Below are 19,888 nucleotides of genomic sequence, written 5' to 3'. Positions count from 1 at the left end.
GGAGCGCCAAGTGTCATATGGAATATTTCGTTACGAAATCAGTCATTTCGTCAATGAAATGATTATTTTGTAACGAAATGACAACGTTTGGTAACTAAATGAACACTTCGTCCATGGAATGATAATTTCGTTAACGAAACGGTCATTTTGTCGACGGTGACCAATTTCGTAACAAAATATTCCGTGCGACACTTGGCACTCCACAGTTTTTGTCCATGGTTTAAACCATGGTTTCATTTGTACCACCATCCATGGTACCACCTTCGTGAATTCAGGCCTTAATGTTTCAATCACCAAATAGAGCTCAATAGAGGTCTGTGAAAAGAGGATACATTTTTGTTGTTAATGTGTAAGAAACTGACCGGCCATTCTCATCACCTGGTCTACACAAGTTCATTCTTTGTTTCTTCTTCTTCTTCTGGTTAAGTCTGCCTCCTTCAATAGCCTGAAGATTCTTGCAGACTGGTGCTATTTACATTATAATACAATTTATTTACAGATATTTACAAGCACATAGAAAATTTGACGAAAACAACTAGCCACTGTGATCAACCGTTAGACGGTTTCGAAATGATCCCACAGATGGCGCAGAAACAATGTCTGACGACAGGGAATTCCAGTTAAACATGAATATCATGAATTGTTATGTCAGACAAGCTTATGCATTATGTCGCTTTGACAATGAGTGAAGTGTCTAACCAACTGAGCAAAAAGACAGGTCTTTGTTCATATGTGCACATAAGCTAATCACACACTGACTGAACTGTTGTGGCTATATTATCAATACAACTGCATCCATGTTAGAAGTATTCCCGTGCCTGAAGTGAGTACATCATATGTTAGGTTTGTCCTGTATCGCTTCTCCTTCCCCACCCCCCTTTCTAATAAGTTTGAGCAATTGGCAGAAGTGTTTCCAATTCCTCGGGTAGCCATCTGATTTTGTCTCGGCACAGCACACCAGAGGATGGTTAACCTCGATCCTTCGATCCATCCTGCCAGACCCTCCCTCTCCAGAAATCAAACCAGATATTTTTAGCCTCTTGGCCATCACTTCACCTCATCTGTCCCCAACATGACGTGGTGCCTGCACGGATGATGGCAGCCTCTGACGAGAGAAATGGGCTCAGCTGAGAATGTGAGAAGTTCGACCCGGGCGCGAGATTTTCTGTGATGCTCGCCATCACCCTTGCGTACCCTTGCGTATGGTAGCCTACTTCAAAGATTTTTTTTTTTGTCACAGTGGCATCAAATAATGCAGTTATCTGTCTTGAGAAATTGCAGAAGTATGTGGACGGCATAACTGGACATTTGATGCAGAAGAACTGACTGCATCCTTCCTTCTCTATCCAAGGACCATTCCATGGGGTGTCATGTCTGATTTAATCAAACATGCTGTACAATATGTTTCTAGGGATATTTTTATGTTTTCTGGCTTGTACGATGTGAGAATAAAGTCACTTATTTTCAACTTTAGTTTACAAACATGAGTCATTGGTCAGCATACAGTCAGCATACAGTCTTCTATTCATTCTCTTTGTATCCGCTGCCCCTTGCGCCCCCCCCCCTTGAATTGATGACTTCGTTATGCAAGAAAGTTGTCTTGTCTGCAATTTGAAAATATTGTCAGTGTTAACTTGCATCATTTGTGTGCTTGTTTGGTTTGTTTTATATTTGTCTGCTTGATCTGTGTTCATTCTTTGATCATAGTTTGGGTAGGGTGGATTTTTTTTCTTTCTTTTCATGGTTTGTACCCGGGTATTTAGTTGTGAATATAGATTTACCATATTCTGTGGTCTGGCTAGGTTTTGATGACATGGATCTATTTCATTATTTATTTTTCTAGAAATTTATACTCACCTGCACTGTGATGCTAAGTATCAAGTAAGGTGACTTTGCTGATATTTGCTTGGCAATATAGGTTTCTTTTTTTTTTTTTAGTAATTCAGTATTTTATGTTTATATTTTTTGTATTTATTTGATGTTATTATGTGCAGCTGGTCAGACAAATGAGGTCTCTCTCATTTCATCTTTGAGAAACATATCCTATTTTTTTGTTCTGTTAATTAGATCATCTGTCAATGCTCCAATGGACATGTAAGGCAAGAGTGCTTTTTAAGGGCATTTTATCTGATCAACGGACCTTTGAAGTTCTGCGTAGTTGCCCCAAGCAGTAACCGACACTGCTTCAAGGCAATTGTCAGTTATATGGAGGGCATGGTTGATTTGCAGCGACAGCCAAATTGAAAGTTGTGGCTATCAATTCTCATTTAATGCAGGGCAAAACTATTTTTTGTATATCAAGAGTGACAGGAATTGGCGTTGCCTCATTTTTTCTCTGTTTCTAGGTTTGTTTGGGGGCACTGACACTGAAATGTAGTATTTTGTTTTTGATGTCACTCCAAGTTTTATTATGATTATTATTGTTTATTTCCTACTTCCTAATTCTAAAATTAGGAAAAGAGTTGAAATTTGATCTGTGGTGTGCGTTGCACAGATGCTTGACTGATTTGGCGGCACTTTTCAAAACATATTAAGTTTCCCAATGAAGAACACGCATGCAATTCAATGTGTGGGGAATTAAGTCATTGCCCTCGTTACCTGGTACACAAGGTTTGTCATTATCAAACCTCTCTGTAATGAGGTGCCCATGTAGGACCTTTTTAATACAGCAATCTCCTTTTGAAACAGCAATGGAATCAACATGGCCGGCACCATGTTTTTAAAAGTTGGGGTGGGGGGGGGGGGGGGGGGTACACTTCAGACTTCTGGTGCCAATCCCAGGTTTCATCAGCTAACAAACAAAAAACAAAAACAAAAACAAAGCCTTACCGTGCTCACACAAGGTTTCTATCTATTTATTGCTGGTGCCACTTACTTCCAGGGCAAAAACAAAAAAAGTGGGGGCCCAAAGTGGCGACACCTTATGTATTCCCTTGTATGGTGCAAAAAATATCCCTCCAGTTCTGCCGGCCCTGATTAAAGGACAAGTTCACCTTCATAAACATAAAGATTGAGAGAATGCAACAATATTATTAGAACACATCAGTGAAAGTTTGAGGAAAATTGGACAATCAATGCAAAAGTTATGAATTTTTAAAATTTTTGTGTTGGAACCGCTGGATGAGGAGACTACTACAGCTTGTGAGTTATATGCGTACAACAGTATAAAGAAAATGTAAAGAAAATTCAACATAATTTCACTTTTTTCGCATAATAAAAGAGCACTTGACTTGCCTCTTTCTAAAGGCAGGGGGAATAATATTACCCATAACATTTGTCGGTAACGAGTCGGGGAAACGTGTACTTTTTTCAAAAGATGAAATTTTGTGAAATTCTCTTTATATTTTCCTTATATTGTTGTACGCATGTGACATCTAAGTTATTCACACACTGCAGTAGTCTTCTCATCCAGCGGTTACTGCACAAAAAAACTTCAAAAATTCATAACTTTTGAACGGATTGTTCGATTTTCCTCAAACTTTCACTGATATGTTCTACTAATATTGCTACATTCTCTCAAGAAGGTGAACTTGTCCTTTAAGTGCAATAGGATGCCAGTATCACTGAGGAGTATTGGCTCCATGTAAAGATGCTGTCTTTGAAACAGAGTAAGGAAGCTGTCTTTGGCTCTGTGGGAAGAAAGCAAAACAAATGAGGCAAAACATGAAACAGGTTTTGGGCAGCTTGGTAGCATAATGGACACACATTGCCTTGATAACAGCTTGATGGATATGAATGGTTGTTGCCATATTGGGTTTGACTGTCTCTCAATTTGCTAATGGTGACTGGTGTGCCTCAAACTCCTCTCCTGCCGCTGCTAATGACGGGGACAAGCTGAGCAAATCTTTTTCGCTCTGCCCCAACCCAAATATGTGCACTGAAGATGTAGCTATAGTTTAGGGCAAGGAGAGGGGGCAAGATAATGTTCACTCCTCTGTTTACCATGAGGAAGGGGCTCTATTTGCCTGTAAGTTTGACATTAACATGTGTAATGTTTTCTTTTTTTTAAGTCAAAGGCAACAAATTAAACATTGTTCCATTTTCTGGTTTACCACATCATTTCTTATATAGGTTAAGTTGCATGGTGAGAAACGCTTTTCAATGTCTGTCGTTCATTATAATCTTGAGTGTGTCATTCTCCCTTGGAGTTGTTGCAATCTCAGTCACATTTATAAGATCTGTGAAAATAGAACAATAAAAACAAGAAGATTTGAGACTCAATTCTCTTTTCATTAATTAACGAGAAACTTTTTCCTCATTGCCAAGTTTTCAGAGGAGATTTGAAGCCACTATTCTTGTAAGTAGGTGAGCTAGAACCCTCTTCATTTCTCAAATGAAAAGCACAATGAAATCCCAAGTGAATGGTTAAAAAACTCACACACATACACACACACACACACACACACACACACACACACACACACACACACACAACCCCTTGATACCTGCAAGAATCTTTGAAGGATGAAGATTACCCCCAGAAGAAGAATATTTGTTTTAGCCTGAAACTGTATCTCTTAGAGAATGGATCTGAAATACCGCTTTACAAATCGGTAATCTCTTTTTTTTTTTTCTTATTTACCTCAGGAAACCATCATTTGGATCAACCCCAGCAATGAAAGCACCTCTCCATCATGGCAGAGACTGCTCCTCCGGTGTCAACGATAGTATCTCTTCCTCCTCCATCACCCCCATCTCCATCCCAGTCCCCCTCTCCGCCTCCATCCCACCCTCAGTACACGCCCTCAGTGTCCTCCACCAGCTCAACCGGATCCTCCTCCTCCCCCCGGCAGGGGACCAGCCTCCTCCGCCGCGTGCTCTGCGCCATTCGCTCGGAGGGCGGGGCCGCCGGCTCCAAGCGGCCGCGGAGCAAGTCGTCGGCCATGACCAACCATGAGTACAGGAGGCAGGACCGAGACGAGGGCAGTCTCCTGCGACCCAGAGCTGCCTCCTCGCCCGCCCCGTTCGGGGACCGAGGGGTTCCCGCCATCCATGTCACCGATGAGATACTGCTGGAGGAGCGAGGACAAAATGGAGTGGGTGGCGGGTTAATGGAAAACGGGATGAGGGAGGGGAGTGAGTGTGGTAGCAGGTAAGAGTGAAAACAAGCCCATCAATTTCTTTCTTTCCTATGCATAATGGAAGTCATAATCCAGTCCGACCTCGATCATCTGGCCCTCTCTTATCTGAACTGTTTTGTTATCTAGACGCTTCCAAGCAGTGAAGACAGAAAAGTTATTTCAAACCCAATTAAAACTCACACAAAGCTCATGCAATTTACCTATGATATTCACAACAGAAACATGTTATGAATTTTACAGTAAAATGTTTTGATTTCATGGCTATAGTTTTAAGCAGGCTAGAATAAATTACAGTACTATTGTGGTGTACACTAAGACGTACATAGCTACCATTGGATGGGCAGCCTACTTGTATTCATAATACAATATGTACATTAAACACTGTTTGTTCATATCTGGCCAAATCGCTTATCCAGAGGTGCGCTGGTCCTGACAAGACGGGATAACAGAGATTGGACTGTAGTATGATTCTTGTGACTTGACCCACTTTGTTTGTTCCAATAGTGGTGTAATTGTTTCTCATGACAAGGAACAGGTATGCATACAACAGAATGCATGAGTATGCTACTTGTATTTTACAGGTTTTCAAAAAACAACAAAACAACCCAACAAACAAATACTCTGTAAGTCTGAATGGGATCGTGGCATCACCAATCAAAGGTTTAAACAAAAACAAAAAACAACATATCTTCCTCTTTCTTGATCCTCTGCCTTTCACTTCTGCTCTTCTTTTCTTTGTTTACTGTCCCAATTGCTTTGTGACATCATTTCACAAATAGAACACTGCAAAAGTGGAAAATTTTCACAGTTTGGAAATTTTTGCACATTTCGCACCAGAAACAAGTACAGAAATAAATTGTGTATCAAAAACAGAAAAAAAGAAGAAAAACATTGTGTATCTCTATGTCATGTCTTGATTTTGCGGAATTAAAGGACAAGTTCACCTTCATAAACATAAGGATTGAGAGAATGCAGCAATATTAGTAGAACATATCAATGAAAGTTTGAGGAAAATTGGGCAATCGATGCAAAAGTTATTAATTTTTTAAAATTTTTGTGTTGGAACCACTGGATGAGGAGGCTACTAAGGCTCGTGATGTCATATGAGTGCAACAGTATAAAGAAAATGTAAAGAAAATTCAACATATTTTCACTTTTTTTTCGCATGATAAAAGAGCACTTGACTTGCCTCTTTCTAAAGGCAATGGGAATAATATTACCCATAACATACGTCAGTAACGAGTCAAGGGAATGTGTACTTTTTTTCAAAAGATGAAATTTTGTGAAATTCTCTTTATATTTTCCTTATATTGTTGTACGCATGTGACATCATACACTGCAGTAGTCTTCTCATCCAGACTGCACAAAAACTTCAAAAATTCATAACTTTTGAACGGATTGTCCAATTTTCCTTAAACTTTCAATGATGTGTTCTATTGATATTGCTACATTCTCTCAATCCTTATGTTAATGAAGGTGAACTTGTCCTTTAAGAATACAAGAAATTCATCTTACTCAACAGAGTGTGAAAAATTACCCCGGTGAAAATATCCACTTTGACAGTACTGTATATGCCAGATATTTAGCCAGTCTAATTTTTAGCAAATCGGGGCTTCCCAGTAATTTTGCGAGTAGTTAAATTCACAATCACGGAATTCAGCATTGGATGGAGAAATGTATGTGTTACATGCCACATTCATGTCAGAATCAGTCAATATTTTCATGTGTCTTTAAATTCGCGAATAGCACCTGACTCGTGAAAATCGCAATAATACAAACCATGCGAAATATTTGGTATATTCAGTATACTATGTGGAAAAAGTAAAAAATGACATCATTTTGCAAATATCATGCCATGGATTGTCAAACATGCAAACATTCTGACATAGCTTAAAATACTTATGATCACATGAAGTTCTTTCAACCAGTCACTGGAGGATACATTTTTGATCCAAAATGTATACTACAATTCTGCAGTTCAAAAGTTCGTCTTTGCAAATGTGGTAACTCACCTCAGAACAACGGCGTAGCCAGGATTTCATCTTAGGGGGGGCGGTTAGTCTGCGAGGGAGCGAAGCGACCGAGCCCGAGCGAGCGGAGCGAGCGAGGGGGGGAGGGTGTGGGAGGGGGGTGTCCCCCCTGCCACGGTAAGAACTTTTTTGCATTTGGATGTTGTAAATGGTGCAATTTGATGCATGTTTTTGCGCGTTTTATCGACGTGAAACAGTCCCACTTGTTTATGGTAGCAGTTTATTTTGATGTAGATTATTATTGAACAATTTGCCTATAAAAGGGTATAATTTAGATACACTTCTTGTATTAATTCTTTTCACTGAATATCATGAACGCGACTGAACCCGAGCGAGCGGAGCGAGCGAGGGGGGAGGGGAGGGTGTGGGAGGGGGTCCTCCCACGATAAGAACTTTTTGCATTTTGATGTTGCAAATGGTGCAATTTGATGCATGTTTTTGCGCGTTTTATCGACGTGAAACAGTCCCACTTGTTTAAGATAACAGTATATTTTAGTGTAGATTATTATTGAACAATTTGCCTATAAAATGGTATAATTCAAATATTCTTTTCACTGAATATCATGAACGCGACTGAACCCGAGCGAGCGGAGCGAGCGAGGGGGTAGGGGAGGGTGTGGGAGGGGGGTTTCCCCCCTCCCACGGTGAGAACTTTTTACATTTTGATTTTGCAAATGGTGCAATTTGATGCATGTTTTAACGACGTGAAACAGTCCCACTTGTTTAAGATTGCAGTATATTTTATATCATGAACGCGACTGAACCCGAGCGAGCGGAGCGAGCGAGGGGGAGGGGAGGGTGTGGGAGGGGGGTGTCCCCCCTCCCACGATAAGAACTTTTTGCATTTTGATGTTGCAAATGGTGCAATTTGATGCATGTTTTTGCGCGTTTTATTGACGTGAAACAGTCCCTCTTGTTTAAGGTAGCAGTATATTTTAGTGTAGATTATTATTGAACAATTTCCCTATAAAATGGTATAATTCAAATACACTTCTTGTATTAATTCTTTTCACTGAATATCATGAACGCGACTGAACCCGAGCGAGCGGAGCGAGCGGAGCGAGCGAGGAGGTAGGGGAGGGTGAGGGGGAAACCCCCCTCCCACGGTGAGAACTTTTTACATTTTGATTTTGCAAATGGTGCAATTTGATGCATGTATTTGCGTGTTTTAACGACGTGAAATAGTCCCACTTGTTTAAGATTGCAATATATTTTAGTGTAGATTATTATTGAACAATTTGCCTATAAAATGGTATAATTCCAATACACTTCTTGTATTAATTCTTTTCACTGAATATCATGAACGCGACTGAACCCGAGCGAGCGGAGCGAGGGAGGGGGTAGGGGAGGGTGTGGGAGGGGGGTTTCCCCCCTCCCACGGTGAGAAGTTTTTACATTTTGGTTTTGCAAATGGTGCAATTTGATGCATGTTTTTGCGTGTTTTAACGACGTGAAACAGTCCCACTTGTTTTAGATTGCAGTATATTTTAGTGTAGATTATTATTGAACAATTTGCCTATAAAATGGTATAATTCCAATACACTTCTTGTATTAATTCTTTTCACTGAATATCATGAACGCGACTGAACCCGAGCGAGCGGAGCCAATGAGGGGGGAGGGGAGGGTGTGGGAGGGGGGTGTCCCCCCTCCCACGGTAAGAACTTTTTGCATTTTGATTTTGCAAATGGTGCAATTTGATGCATGTTTTTACGCGTTTTATCGAGTTGAAACAGTCCCACTTGTTTAAGGTAGCAGTATATTTTAGTGTAGATTATTATTGAACAATTTGCCTATAAAATGGTATAATTTAGATACACTTCTTGTATTAATTCTTTTCACTGTATATCACGAACTCGACTGAACCCGAGCGAGCGGAGCGAGCGAGGGGGTAGGGGAGGGTGTGGGAGGGGGGTCCCCCCTCCTACGGTGAGAACTTTTTGCATTTTGATGTTGCAAATGGTGCAATTTGATGCATGTTTTTGCGTGTTTTAACGAGTTGAAACAGTCCCACTTGTTTAAGGTAGCAGTATATTTTAGTGTAGATTATTATTGAACAATTTGCCTATAAAATGGTATAATTTAGATACACTTCTTGTATTAATTCTTTTCACTGTATATCACGAACTCGACTGAACCCGAGCGAGCGGAGCGAGCGAGGGGGTAGGGGAGGGTGTGGGAGGGGGTGTCCCCCCTCCTACGGTGAGAACTTTTTGCATTTTGATGTTGCAAATGGTGCAATTTGATGCATGTTTTTGCGTGTTTTAACGAGTTGAAACAGTCCCACTTGTTTAAGGTTGCCGTATATTTTATTGTAGATTATTATTGAACAATTTGCCTATAAAACAGTATAATTCAAACACACTAGTCTTCTTGTATTAATTCTTACACTGAATATCATGAACGCTGTCTGTTCAGCAATCAAACAGAAAAAGCATGCACACGAGGGTGTAGATAAGGGGCATATCCCCTCCCACACGAAGGTGATTTTGCGTTTTCAGACCTGAAATTCAGCGATCTGGTGCAAATTTTTGGTGCAACACTTTTTCATCGAAGTGTTAAAATCACGGAATTTAGCTCTTATTCCGAATGTGCACCATCTGTGCGTATGTATAAAGTCTAGTGAGGTAGAACTTAGGGGAAGGGGGATTCCCCCTCCCGCTCGCGGAGCTTTTGCGTTTTTAGAATTGAAATAAAGCGATCTTGGTATAGCCACAGTCTACTTCTTTGCATGGCGGGGGGGGGGGGGGGGGGAGGAACAGGAAGAAGGCGTTGGCGAGTGTTATCTCCACTCTTCCCTTCCGATGGAGCTTGTATCTTTTTAAGGCTGAAATTGAGATATCTCGTATAGGGCCTACGCATAATAAGCATATTTGATGGAATCAACATTTGGGTAATCAAAAAAAAAAAAAATGATGGGGGGGGGGGGCTGAGGGAGGAAAGGGTCGATTAAAAGGGGAAATTCCCCTTATACATGAGGGAACCTTCAGTTTTCGGAATATTAGTGAAAAGTCTTGTGCACTCAGAATTATTCAGAATTTTTTTAAATCTAAAAAGTGTACTTAGCTAGGGAAAGCGGCAAAGAGGGGGAGGGTTTGGGAGGGGGTATCCCCCTCCCAAGCACGAGAGATTTTGCATATTTTGAACTGAAATTCAACGATCTGGTGCACACTTTGAGTGAAATATTCAAAAAAATATATCTTATTTGATGAAAGGTTGCAAAGGAGACCCGCTTCATGTGCATGCATACAGTATACACGCATTTTTTTTTCCGCCTCCCAACTCCTCGGTCCAAATCTTAGGGGGGGCGACCGCCCCCATCGCCCCCCCCTGGCTACGCCAGTGCCTCAGAACCTACCAGCAAGGCTACTGATGTGTGGGATATACCAGTAGTAGGCTCACACTTTCATAATAAAGCTTCTCCAACCAGTGAATGATACCATGATGTTCAACATTTCTTTGATGCAGTGTCATGTTTTACTTTTTTTTTTAGTATGTCTGCAACATTCTTTTTTTTTATTATTTATGAAGGGTTTAATATCATTGATATCTATACATTTCTTTCTTTTATTTATCCAAATGAAGCATCGATGGAGGAAGTCTGCATTCTGGCGGTCATTCCCCTGATATTGGCGGCGACGGCCGCCACAAAAAGAAGCGATGGCTCGACATCTCCACCGGTGCAATACCCAAATCTTTCAAGGTACGTCAAAAGGGTATTCTGCTGCCCTCTGTGTCCTGTTGACCTTTTGAAACGAGGGTCAATTTTGATTGGTTGGCACTTAATAGTGTACATGTGTTTATGTGAGGGTAGTCTGGCTGCTGTTGTAGATTTTGTTTTGACTGGGGGGAAAGAGTACATTTAGTTTTAGTATAAAGTTTGCACTATCCAGCTAAGGGTGTAGAAGAATAGCAGTGCAGGCCTGACTTGATCAGTTATCTCATGAACAAGTTTAAAGCTGATGTTCTTTTCCATGTGTGTGTGTCAAAGTGAACACCTACCATGAATCAATACTATATTAAGTTATAAACAAATAAAATTCTTAATTTAAACCATTAGGGATGAGCTGATTTTCCTAAAAATTTCCTATATATACAAGCTGGAGTATACTCAGGATTATTTTTGAGTGGGCTACAGTGCTGGTAGACAAACAAGTATAATACGTGTGTAATACTTTATCAAAATAATTAAATTGTTGATCTTTCTTACACGAATACATTATGATTTACTGTAAAACACGATTTTTTTTTGCAGCATGAAATTTTCGCGAATTGGAGCAGACGGCCTTTTTCGTGGCATGAAATTTTTGCGAGTTGCCTCTAACATTCAATGCGTATAGTGTAGACAAGCACTTTCACATGCATTTTAATTTCGCAAATCTCGGCTCGCGAAATTAAAATGCATGGGAACATTCCTCATTTTACAGTGTATAAAAAGATAAGTTCTGTCCAATAGTAGCTTTAAAGCTTGGATCTGGATCCTTAAAATCCTGTAGTCTGTCAGGTTTATGCTTTTTGGGTTTGTTGTGTTTTGATCTTTGCCAGTTACACTCTCACACAATAGTTTTCTATTTTGTTGGTAAATTCATGATATTATATTACAATGTTTTGCCATGCTTCAATTGAAAGAAAAGTACTGCTTAACCTGTTGAAGATGGGCTGATTTTGCTACAACACGCATTTCCCATAGACACTTGTCCGAGTAGATTTGGGACTCATCCTCAGCAGATTAAAGTCTTTCCTCTCTACATGCCTTCTCTGGAACAATCCAGAGTGTGTGTGTTAAAGCAAGTATGTGAGAAATTCTCATACAACATGTATGGTAAAACAGTCTACCATGAGCATACACTTGCTTGCAGATATGCCCTTCACCGGCAATATAATGATAGTATTTGACAGTCATTTCTTTTGTTTTGGAGTTACTGCTGTAAGTGCCTTTGTGTAATTAGGTGATCCGAGTATCCTCTCGAATCACCTTCTGTTTTTGTACGGATTCTTTCTTCTTCTTCTTCTTCTTATTTTTCCTCAAAAGTTGTGTAGAGGTTAGCTCAGAAAGTCCTCTGCCTATCAATTTCAAACTTATACCATATATGTATCATGTCCCAAAGACGACAGATCTAGTTTTATGTTTTCTTGTCGTGTTCATGTACACTGGACCTAGTTTTATCTATTCATTAAAGAAAAAAAGAAATCTATTTGTAACAAAGAATGGTACATTTTGCTGGTTTGAATTTGAGTTTGAGTTTATTAACAACAAAACAATTTACATGAGTATATGAATACATATGGTACAATTTTTGCTTGAGCATGGGATTATGAAAATATGAATACAATTTACAAAGATTTATGTAAAGGTAGAGATACATGTATAGGTAATCTTAATACTGTATTTACCTTGATTGCTTAAAAAAAAAAAGTTAGCACAAGTGCTAGTCGAGAATGGTTCTCCAATGATTTTCTACATTGAAAAAATAATCAAAGCGTACATTTAGTACGAAACCTGTAAATTTGATTTATAATAAACTTATACTTTATTAGCAACTTTTGACAACAAATGAAATCTTTGATTTGCTGTTGCAGTTCCCACTTACACACACACACACACAAGTCACAATACCATTTAATGTTAGTATTGACATGGAATCTGAAGAGCGCCATCATGTGGTGAGGGTAAGCTCACTCTGACATGTTGGCCTTTCACTCTTGTATTGTTTCCAAGAGATTAGTGTAGAAACTACTTATCTTCATGAAGTAATACTGACAAAAGATTCTGTAGGCCCCAAAACTTGTGTTACCTTTAATGTTTCATGTTCTCTTGGTATGCAAGAAAATCATCTGCTTTCACCGCGGGATCTTTTGCTTATTCATTTGTTTGATTTGATGTTGGTATAAAAGGTTTGTTGTTTTATTTTTTTCTAGCATACTGAAAGAGCACTTGCCTATAAAGACAAACTCTTTCAGAATGCTAGGGGAAGAATGTTATATTTACTATACAGGGTGGATCCAGGAATTCTGTGAAGGGGAAGCACCTTCATAAAATTTCTTTTGTTTCAGCAAAAAATAAAGAGGGGGTGCATGCCCGATGTGCCCTTCTCTTGATCCACCACTGTTATATATAACTATACTAACTAACTTTACAACAAAATCACGTGCCATATCTCTCGTCACGTTATCGTTGCATTTATGATATTCTCCAGGGACCAGAAAGGTAAACTATATATACAGGTATCGAGTTTTGTAATCTGCAGAAAAGGTTGTTGTAAACAAGCATGTGAATATCAAAGAAAACATGACATGAAACAAAGGACAATATAAGGGGGATTTATGCTTAGATATTCTTTCAGCAACATAATCTGCATAAAATTCTTGTTTGATTGTATTCATTGTGAATATGATACTAATATTGAATGAAATTTGAATAAAGAATACCATTAAAAAGAAAAGAAAATAGGTGAAAAGGAAAATACAAAGAGGTCCTAGTTAAAGGTGGAAACTACCTTTTGTTACGACCACTTTATTTTACTTTGTTCTTTTATATCTTAGCCATTTCAAAACCGATTTTCATCAAATAAACTTTGAATTCCTCTTAGACTTTCATATTTCATAACTTGTTTATGATTATCTTGCAAAATTTTAATCTGAATGTACCATCTCAACCAAAACTATACCATCCCTTTAAGTTATCTGCTTGAAATTGACATATCAGCATACTTTTCCCACCTTTATTCTCACTATAGCACTTGAAAAGAAACTTCAGTAGCAGCGACACTGTTTTATTTTCATAACAATGTGTTGACTTATATAGTTCATGTGCACAGTGTGCACATTTTTTATATCATTCACATACAGTGTCAAACTCTGACTTTACATCTGTCAAAATTGTGATAGCTTTTGTAGATTTTCTCAGCAATTATCATGTACTAGCATTGGGAAAAGAAAAATAAACTGCTCTAAGCGCATAGATATTGATCCCACTGCCAATCAATCCACCATTATGAACTGTTTAATGTAATTACAATAGAATTACATTTTTTTTTGAATTTTAAAAGATGCCCCAAATGTTGTTGATATTTGCACAGTAATTTAGAAATGGATCACTGTAATCCACAAACGTGGCTCATAATGATTTATTTTTCGTTTGTGGACTGGGAACCCTAGACAGTGATGCAGTGGTACTGGTGCTGCTGCTGCTGCTGAGTACTGCTACTGAGCTGCACATGCATGGTGCCATACTCAGAGATGGAGACAAAAAAAAAATTGATTTATTTACATGGCTTATTTGATGTATTAGCATTCATTTTGTTATGTTAAGATCACTGGCACAACAAAATCTTCCTGCTTATAAAAGCATCAAAGATTATTTTCACCCATTTTTTTTTTTCAATAACCTAAAGTGCAGCACTAAATAGTGAATAATGATGATGATGATAATGATAATAATGACAATAATAATAATGATAATAATGATGATAATAATAATAATAATAATAATAATAATAATAATAATAATAATAATAATAATAATAATAATAATAATAATAATAATAATAATAATGATAATATAAATTATGGTAATAATTCAGTAGAATGGCAAATCTAATGTTGGTACCTTGTGATGACATTTTGTCCTGCATTATGACTTGTGTCATCCCCAAGCTTGAAGTACATTATTACCATATGTAACCGTGCATCACAAAACGAACAAAAAGTCGCACGCACTGATTTTGGGTTGGGACTGAAAATAGGTGAAATGGGTCAACCTAGTCAATCTTGACTTTTCCATATTTGCTGAAAGAGCAAGTCTCCTACATAATGCTAAAATTTGGGATCATAAAACGAACAGGAAAGTGTGTTTATTAACAGTTTATCTGAACACTTCATGTAGAATTGTGTGATTAGGTGTGTCTTTAGAGTCTCCTTTTCATTTCTTAAAAACCCTGTACACACTCTTCACTTTCAACTCTAATAACCTTTGGAAGGATAAAGCTATTGCTTTGAAAGTTGGCAGTAATCATGGACAGAATGTGTTGATAACGCATGCTCAATTTCAGATTAATCTGATAATTTCTTCATTGTTGTTACTCTGGTAGTTTACATCCTGCTTTTTGTCCCATTCACCACACAACCACCATGGTTTGGTAAAGATGAAAGCACTTGAATAGACCCTGTACTTCAGAGCCTCTTTTCTCAGTTCACACTTTTCCAGAGTGTGAGCTTTTTCTTCAATATTGATATGGTTTATGAGAGTCCATTTGATTTGAGTTATAGGCCTACATCATTTCAAAGCTTAAAGTCTGCTCTTTCAGAATCTGCCCTTAACTAAAAATCCATGTCTGGCAACTTTTTGTTGGTTTTGTGATGCAGGGTCACATACTGTAGAGCAAATTTATTGTTTATGTCCTTGGGATTTCATGTTACGAAATGATTTGGCATTTGACTCTGAAAAGTATGGCATACTTTGTTCCAGTAAACAGGAAGCGTGTATGTCCATGTGAGTCTATACAACTACATTCAAATGTGATGGAACATTAAGTTTTATTGGACAAACAGGACTTGTATTTCAGAACTGCGGCCCTGAAACTCCTCAAACAAATCGGAAAGTGATACTTGAGGTGTATTTCATAAATAGTACTGTGCATGTGATCTGAGCCCAACCCAGAAAATGAGAAAGGTATAATGTACTCATTGCAATTTATTACCCAAGTTTTTTTTTTCTCGGGACAAAGGTCATATAGACTGAAGAACAGTAGGTTAGTTCACAAAGTTCACCATATTAAAGGGAATATTTAGTTTTTTGGACCCGCTGGAAGGTGCAGAAGCATGCCCCTTTTAACTCGTGTCTATATCAAAGTTTGACGCCATATATCATGTCAGCAAGTGTGTCTCAAATTTCTGGTAACTTGAGTGTCTAGCAAAGATGTAATTGTCACAGGTGACTACCACTCGAACAAAGTCTTTGGGCATGGCGTTTTTCTTTTGCTATATCAAATTTTCATCATAGCCGAATAGAAAAGAAGGCCTATATGATAATATTATATAGATGACAATTTTGGGGCCTAAATTTTTTCTTCTTCTTCTTCTTCCGATTAAGTGCTGCCCTCAAATGGTCGAGGATGAACGCACTGCGAGAACATGCGCATTTTCACCTCATTGTAACAAAAATTTTGTTTTAACCTGTTGAGGACGAGTCCCGAGTATACTCGGGCAGGTGTCTATGGGAAATGAGTGTTGTAGCAAAATCGGTCCGTCCTCAACGGGTTAACAGGAGTGCACTGTATCAAGCACAAGATGTTTAGATGATGCTGATCACCACCAAAATATTGATGTTCTGGGAGCATGTGGTCCATGGAAAAAAACACCCCATGATTGAGAATGCAAATGACAGCCCCATACGCATAGCGTAATGGGGCTTCACAAATATCTTATCCGTTCATGGATTTGAAATTTGTGCGCATGTGATGTGCATGCGCTGGCCGTAGTATTCAGTGTATGTAGCTCTCCCAAGGTCCTCTCGACCGAGTCACATTCAGTCATCAATTCGAACAGAAAGGGACTATTGGCAGAATCAAACGTTGCCCGAAGCCTGTTTTCAATACTTCAACGTAACTGGTAAGTCTTCAAATTGAAGAAATTTTTGGATTTTGAGTTGATATTTACCCGCGATACTAAATCTGTCATGATCCTGAATGCTACAATGAGAAGCCCCATTACGCTATGCGTATGGGGCTGCTGGTCGCAGTTAATTGCATGATTACTAAGACATGAGAGCACTTTGGGGCGAGTATGTCTCACAGTGTTAGTTATAGGAAAAGTACTTTAACCTGAAACACAAACTAAGACAAGGAAATTCAGGGAAACTTTTGAGGTACCAAAACTTTATATTATCTTTAACAAGTTTTCTATTCTTACTATCAAAGGTGCATGTAATATTTGAAATTCTTTATCAATTCTTCCCTTATAATCTGTAAATCTCTTCCATTCTCTTTGATTAGAATAAAAGCAGCTTGCATTAGGCCTATATGTAACAGATAGTGATGATTTGCTGTTGTGCATGTTTTTTCATTCATGCAACTTTGGGTTGTGAGGGAAAATTAAAATGAGTTCAAATCCAGACCATCAATAGAGGTCTGTTGTAATGAATCAATGATTAAATGAAGAGGAACACTTTATTCTGCATGGCTTTTTACTGCAGTTTCATGGAACAAGTTGGAGCACATGTTAAATCTATTTATTACTTAAAATGTAGATAAATTGAAAAACAAAACACACCTTTTTTGTTTTTTGCCTGAGCTAGAAATTAGACCTGGCAAACTGACAACCACTTTCTTTGAAACAAGATGATGAGTGTGTGAAAAGTTTCTCTCTCTTTCACAACTTGACGCAAAGCATTCAAAGATGTGAGTGTGAAGAAACAATCAGTTAATTTTTTTAACCACTCTCAGACAAAATGATGGAATTGGGACACACATTATGATGCTAGGTGACAGATTGATAATATCAAAAACACATATCAAATGATCGCTTGACTTGGTGCTGTCGCGTGTGTCGGCAGCCTGGGATAATGGCAGGCTTTGTGGACGAAATGTGAAAACCATTCCAAATATGTCAGTTTTCATTCTGGAGCAGATATCGCAACCTGGGAACATTCCATCTTTTTCAACTTCCCAGTTGAACTGTACGATATCTGCCACTTTTCAGTGTATGAGTGGATGATACCGACTGCTAAGGAGAGAAATGTACACCACTGTAGACCCAATTCACATTCCTTAAATAAGAGCATTCATATATATCATATCAGTGTGCCCAAGTTAGTGAACAAATTCCTCTGCATGCTTTGTCTGCGTTCACACTTTAGGGACTTTATTATTTTTTTTAACCTGCCACAGCAAGAAACAGAGACTGTTTGTTTCACAAGCTCCACAGGGTTTCTGTCATGAAATAATAATCTCCTAAGAAATTGAATAAATTCTGTTGTCCTCAATAAGTTTTATTCACTGAATGAGGTAGGTCTTACATTCTGAGATATTCTTTTTGTATTGGGACAAATGAGAAAAGAGATGAAATTACTCAAAACAAATGTGGAAGACCACAAATGTTACAAAGGACATTATAGTCGATATTTTTGCTTAACTGTATATTTATGTACAGTAAGTTCATGAAAAAGATTACTTTATAGTCTGTGTTTTTTTTCTTCCACACAAATAATATTTCTTTCACTGGCCTGGCCTGCAAACTTGCAATACACATACACACACCCTCGCCACACATACACACACACCCTCGCCACACACACACACACACACAAAGATACAGATACAGTACAGATATACCTTTAAAGTTCACATGTGGACCACCGCTCAAGCAAGTTCACCCAAGCATTTATAGTTTATAGGTGTGATTATCGCAAAGGTCAATGCACTCTCACTGGTCATCATCCTCCTTTGCTCCCTTGCTTTTTTTTTTTTTTTTTTTTGGGGGGGGGGGGTACATGTCATTGTACAGTACACTTCTAGCATGGATCCTAGGATGACCTGCAAGTTGCTATTAAGTTGATTGAAAAGTTTTCTTCCTGCCTTGAGACCACCTGCTTGAGATGTTCTCCAGAAGCTTGGCAGGGATACTCCCTGACATTAAAGACCTAGTCACACAGAGAGACAAAAGTGGCCAGAGCGAATCGATCATTGCCAAACATATCATTGCCATGGACAATTATTGCGATATCTCTGTCCGTCTGAACTGGTGCATGACTGTTATCCAGCTATTTTGTCTGTGTGAATGAATGACTACTGCATACAGATTGAAAACGTGGTGTCCATAGGAAGGTGGTCTTTGTACATGCACTCATTGATCTGTCATGTCCCAGGAACCATATTCTTATGATATCATACTTTATTTTTTATTGTAATTATTACAATTCATTTTGAGTGTTTCATAAGTGAGAGCAAAAATTTCCTTTCATTTGAGCCCTTTGGTTCTCATATCATATATGATTGCTTGGTTGCAAAATTTTCAAAAACCTCTCAATTGGGAAAGCTTTTTAGCAGACTTGGGAACAGGCAACACTTTTGTTGTCAAGGTGGTACTTTGTTATGCCTGAGTGTACTGGCTACCTTACAGGATGTTCAGATGCAAAAAAACAAAACAAAAGCTAAAAGCTATACCACAACAGTAAAGTGAAACAATGAATTTACACATCTAAATGCTGACTAACGAAACGACAGTGTAGAACTAGAACTGGATAACGAATCGGCATTCCGTGTACGTCTGAATGTATGGCGACCATAGAACAGTATAATTGGGTGGGGCTTATGTGAGCGTGCATGAAAGTGACCCTATTCCTCTCATGGTGACGCCATGACCATAACAACGCGCGCAGTGGGAAATTGGGCGTCTATACATCGTTTTCCAAATCGGTCAAGATTAGCGTCTGAATGGTCTGTCAGCTATACAATGATTCTTTATATGTCATTTCTTTATCGAGCTTTGGTATAAACTGGCTTGCGTCTGAACAGGGGTTTACCCACACAATTAGTTCAAATGGGATGAATTTGCCGACTTCTGATGAAAAAGTATGGCAAGGTACAGCTTAGTGCAGGGGAACATTTAAATGATCAATAATGAGAAGATAATTTCTTCAGTGCCGTATTTAAAGAGAGTCTGGCCAACTCAGTTTTTGGCTTATGTGTTTTGAAGCCTGTGATTGGTCAAAAGCTGGTCCCGTGATCTACAGGCGCCATGTCGTTACTGAAGTGCGTTCATACGCAGTGCCCATTGTTAACT

General features: G+C 38.6%; 1 protein-coding gene across 1 annotated transcript in view; it reads left to right on the top strand.

Moving 5' to 3' along the window:
* Window positions 1–4,634: 4,634 nt before the first annotated feature.
* Window positions 4,635–19,888, top strand: part of LOC140235353 (uncharacterized) — a 60,432-nt gene continuing 45,178 nt past the window's right edge. The window contains exons 1-2 of the mRNA XM_072315381.1: window positions 4,635–5,092; window positions 10,694–10,811. Coding sequence (XP_072171482.1) covers window positions 4,635–5,092; window positions 10,694–10,811 — 576 coding nt within the window. The remainder of the gene's footprint in view (window positions 5,093–10,693; window positions 10,812–19,888) is intronic.

This window comes from Diadema setosum, chromosome 11 (assembly GCF_964275005.1).
Source record: "Diadema setosum chromosome 11, eeDiaSeto1, whole genome shotgun sequence".
NCBI classification, from domain to species: domain Eukaryota; kingdom Metazoa; phylum Echinodermata; class Echinoidea; order Diadematoida; family Diadematidae; genus Diadema; species Diadema setosum.
Note: the sequence above shows the minus strand (reverse complement) of the source record. Positions and strands in the feature narration are given on the sequence as shown.